The sequence below is a fragment of the Echinops telfairi genome, unplaced genomic scaffold (assembly GCF_000313985.2).
Source record: "Echinops telfairi isolate 266 unplaced genomic scaffold, ASM31398v2 ScPeMD7_7416;HRSCAF=8454, whole genome shotgun sequence".
In the NCBI taxonomy this organism is placed as follows: Eukaryota; Metazoa; Chordata; class Mammalia; order Afrosoricida; family Tenrecidae; genus Echinops; species Echinops telfairi.
The window spans coordinates 5094730-5099413 of NW_022111316.1; the positions used below are offsets into that span (position 1 = coordinate 5094730).

Genomic DNA, 4684 nt, shown 5'->3' on the forward strand with positions numbered 1-4684 from the left:
CGTGGGGCGGGTGGGTGTAGGCCATGGCCGGGACTGGGGAGGCCAGCATGTCCGTCCTGGAGCGGCTGCTGGCCAACGCGGCTCTGCGTGATGAGACCGGCCGGCTCCGCGGGCCTGAGCCCTCGGCGCGCCCTCCCGTGGGGGTGAGTCTGGGAAAGTGGAATGGGGTTGCGGGGCGCTCCCAGGCAAAGATGAGAGGACTCCCAGGGCTGGGCTAAATAGGCGGTAGTGGTCCCAGAGGGAGGGCGGCAGGGAACTTTGGGGAGATCTGAAAGTTAGGGTTGTGTTAGAATCTTGCCTTGGAAAGGAGGCTACTGTGGGACTTTGGGTCCTGAACTTTTCTGGTTGAAAGTGCCCCTTCTACCCCACCCTTCTTACTGGTGAGCTTGCCCCTGGCCCCCAGCCAAGTGTTGCCCAAGCAGGACAGTGGGGCATCCATTGACGCCTGCCGCGTGCCAGGCACTGTGCTGAGTTCTTGGCTTTGGTGCCCCGGTTAATCCTGTAATAGCCCCACACTGCTGTGTGAAGATGAGGTTCCTGGGCCCAGAGGGGTGTAGGAGTTTGTTCAAGGTCACACAGCTGGGCTCTCACCCAGACTTTTCTGCTGCCTGGTGCAGGCTTGGGCACTGGGCAGCGCCGTCTGCTGTTCTGGGCTGACCTTAAGCATTGTTTCTTTGTCTCGCTTTTTTCTGGTTTCCAGGGACTCCTAGGCTGGGCCCAGAAAGATCTGCAGAGTGAGTTTGGGATTGCCGCGGACTCTCAACCTACCAGATTCAGCTCTTCTAGCTGGTCCCAAGACGCCTCCCAGGACTACAGCCTTGGGGGTGTGAGCCGCAGAGGAGACCCCGGCCTCGGGGAGAGTGACTGGGCCAGCAAGTATGGGCAAGGAGTTGGGGAAGGGAGCTCCAGCAAGTGGGCCAGCCGGTGTGGCATTGGCCCGGAGCCGGAGGCTGGCAGTGGCACGGGGAGGGAGGATGCTGCCGGGGGTAGGCTCGTCGCCCATGACCCGGTGATTGGAAAGCCAAACCTGCTGGGCGCAGCACAGAGCCCCGAGGCCATACCACAGGACTGGGAGTTCCAAAAACGAGACTCCCGAGGTACTTACTCTAGCCGGGATGCAGAACTCCAGGACCAGGAATTCGGGAAGAGAGATTCTCTGGGAGCGTACACTGGACGGGATGCAGGTCTGGGGGACTGGGACTTTGGGAAGAGAGATTCTCTGGGTGCTTACACCAGCCGGGATGCCCATGACAAGCAGGACCCTGAGCTTGGGACGAAGGACCCACTTGGTCCCTACAGCAACCCGGATGTGGACCAGCATGGCCCAGGGTTTGAGGAGAGAGAGGCTGCGCTGGGCGCCTTGGGCGGGGTGCGTGATGTGGAGGCTCAGGGCCTGGCGTTGGAGCCGGGTGCCTGGATGAGCGGCTACAGCAGCGGAGGCAGTGCCGCCCTCCTCGCCTCCCAGGACCGTGGCTTCAGCGCTGGCTTCAGCCTGCAGGACGCCCAACAGCAGGACGAGGAGTTTGAGAAGAAGGTCCTGAGTGGTGGAGACAGCCGGAGCCGAACGAGTTCCGATGCAGGCCACCTGGAAGCTGGGGAGCCCGAGGTCCTGTTCAGTGCCAGCAGCCCCCAGCCACAGGACAGGGTGCTCGGGCCGAGGGAGCCAGATGGCAACACTGCCACCCCAGAGGTCAGCGGGCTGCAGGGCAGGCAGCAGGTGGGTGCCCAGAGCCCTGGCGACCCCGACCTGGAGGAGCGGGAGCAGGGGACGCGGGGCTGGGCTACTGAGTTCAGCCTCGGTGTTGTCCCAGCTCAGCCGACGGCAGTGGCATTCAGTGCCGGGAGTCCAGACTGGAGTGACAGCTACTGCTCCGAGAGGAGCCCCCAGTTTGGCATCATTGGCAACGACAGAGCTGGCAGTGCTGGCCTGAGCCCTTCTGATCAGGTGGGAGGGGGCCCCTTTGTGCCTCCAGGGAAGACCACAGCCATGGACTGGACTGACCAGCTGGGCCTCAGGAACCTGGACGTGTCCAGCTGTTTGGGTGCTGATGGCCCGAGTGAAACCAGAGAGGCTGCTGCGGGACAGATGGGCTGGTCAGACAACCTGGGTCTGAGGGACGTGGATCTCAGCTCTTTGGAGACGAGGGGCTCGGAGGATCTCAGAGCGATCAGAGTCAGGGAGGAGAACTGGACTTCTGATGTCAGGGTGGAGGAGGCAGGAGGCCACTGTCAGGCCAGGGAGAGTGGCGTGGGGCAGACCGACTGGTCTGGCATGGAGGCCGGTGAGTTCCTCAAGTCCAGGGAGCATGGAGTGGGGCAGGCCGACTGGACGCCTGACCTTGGCCTGAGAAATATGGCCTCAGGCGCAGGCTGTAGCCCCGGGGAGCCCAGAGAGCTTGGGGTGGGCCAGATGGACTGGGCCAACAACCTGGGCCTGAGGAATTTGGAGGTACCCTGTGATGAGGCAGGGGAGTCCCCTGAGCCACGAGGATGTGGTGTGGGGCAGATGGACTGGGCCCAGGACCTTGGGCTGCGGGACACGGAGTTTTCTGGGGGCCTGCCTCTAGCCCGTGAGCATGGGGTGGGCGAGGTCAACCAGTGCCCAGAGCTGGACCACAGGAGCAACAGGGGCCTGTCACCAGACCTGGAGGCCAGGGACCTCTCAGAGGCCAGGGAGCTGGGAGTTGGCGAGACGAGTGTACCAGACACCCTGGCCGAAGATGAGTCCTGGCCTTCCTCAGAGACCCATCCCGCAGACCCCAGGATGGAGACAGCAGACGACGACGTTGCTGGCTGTGGAGCCAGGTAAGGGAGTCCTGCCTCTTGGAGCGGGAGGGAAGGTGATGACTGGCTGAAGAAGCTACTTTTCCCAAGGACACCGAGGGTTTGGGAAGCTGAGACATTACAGCAGTTTAGTTTGACTTTAGGAATCACTGAAACGTGGTGCAGATGAGTGTTCTCTGGAGCGGAATGGCCTGTGTGAGCCCTGTGCTGGGCTGAGACCTGTGCAGGGGACCGGCTGCCGTCACCCCCTTGTGTTAGTCTGCGTAGACTAGAGAAATAAATCCACAGAAACGCGTGTTTGTGTGTGTGTGTGTATAAGAAAAAGGTTTATATGCAAGAGCAATTGAATATTGAGAAAACATCCCAGCCTAGTCCAGATCAAGTCTGTAAGTCCAATATTATCCCATGTGTCCAATACCAATCCATAAAGTCCTCTTCAGACTCACGAAACACATGCAATAATGCCAGATGCAGGAGGATCACAGGCCAGTGGGTACAAAGTCTTCTGGATCCAGTGGCATTGTAAGCAATCAGCACTGGCAGGGGTCTCCACGTGCCTACTCCAGGTCATGGCACTAGCACAGTACATGTGTCTTGTCAGGTACAAAGTCTCCTAGGGAGTGAACTGAGAGAGAGTGAATCTCCGGTCTTCAGAGGAGGAAAATCCAGGAGTTCCCAGAATTCTCAGGAGAAGGCCATGCCCACACAGAGACCTCATTGGTTTTATCTTGACAGGCTAGACTCCACCCCTTAATCCTCTCAAGTCCCAAATTGACACCAGATTATGTAACTACCGCACCCCTGGAGGTTCTGTTCTGGTGGTCCCTGCCTGGTGTACCGCAGCTCTTGTGCATCCTTGACCCTGGGGGTCACAGGTGACCCTGAGCCAGGGGAACATGTGGCCCAATGCACTGTAACTCAGAACTCTGCCATTGGAGTCGATTCTTATAGCAACCCTATAGGATAGGGTGGAACTTCCTCTTTAGGTTCCCAAGACTAACTTTACGGGAGTAGAAAGACCTATCTTTCTCCCTCGAAGTGGCTGGTGGTTTCAAACTGCTGACCTCATGGATATCAGTCCAATGCATAACCACTGTGCCACAGGGCTTGTCCGGTACACTATAGGGTGGTACAAATGGTTTTTTAAGTGCTTTGACCACTAACCGAAAGGTTGCTGGTTCAGGCCCACCCAGAGGTGCCTCGGCAGACAGGCCTGGTGACCACTTCTGAAAGCTCACAGCTGGGAACACCCTCTGGCGCAGCCCTGCTCTGCGAAGTGGGGTCACCCTGAGTCGGGACTGACGTGGGGGCCCTGCTATAGCAGCAGCTCTGCATGGCAGAAGTGGCCCGTGGGTTCTCCCAGACGCCAGGAACTGGGTGCTCCTTCTGGCTCTGGCACAGGACCTCAAGAGTGTTGGTTTCAGAACAGCCTGAAGGGCGTTGGGAGCTGGCTCTTGGCCCTGTGACCTTGGCCTCCATGCCCAAAGCTGCTCAAAGAGGGAGATAGAGAACTTTGGAAAGAACAAAGTGGATTTGTGAGCCAGCCACAGTCAGTCTGATGGACCTTTCTGTTCCGAACCCAGCGTGCTAGAAAAGGTGCTAAAAGGCTGTGTGTCTCCTTAGGAACGTTTCTCTCCACTATGCATGTGCGGGCTCTGCTCCCCTCCTGACTTGGAGAGCTTCTCCCAGGCCCGTGGGGGAGAAAGGGAGGCTGGTGTCGGAAGATTTGAGTGGGAGGAGGGGAGAGGGGCCAGGAAGCTTCTGGAACCTGCGGGGATTGGAGAGGCTCAGAGAGAGGTGTTAGGCTAGGGAAGGTGGTCAGAACAGGCTCTGGGGTGGAGGGGCCAGGAGAGCTGAGGAGTGAGCTCTCTGGGATGCAGGCTGTTGGGGTGAGGGAAGA

At 59.2% G+C, this 4684-nt stretch overlaps 1 protein-coding gene across 2 annotated transcripts in view; it reads left to right on the plus strand.

The window, feature by feature from the left end:
- Nucleotides 1–4684, plus strand: part of TNKS1BP1 (tankyrase 1 binding protein 1) — a 28663-nt gene that overhangs the window by 13762 nt on the left and 10217 nt on the right. For both annotated transcript variants that reach the window (XM_045297023.1, XM_045297024.1), the window contains exon 6: nt 701–2805. In XM_045297023.1, coding sequence (XP_045152958.1) covers nt 701–2805 — 2105 coding nt within the window. The remainder of the gene's footprint in view (nt 1–700; nt 2806–4684) is intronic.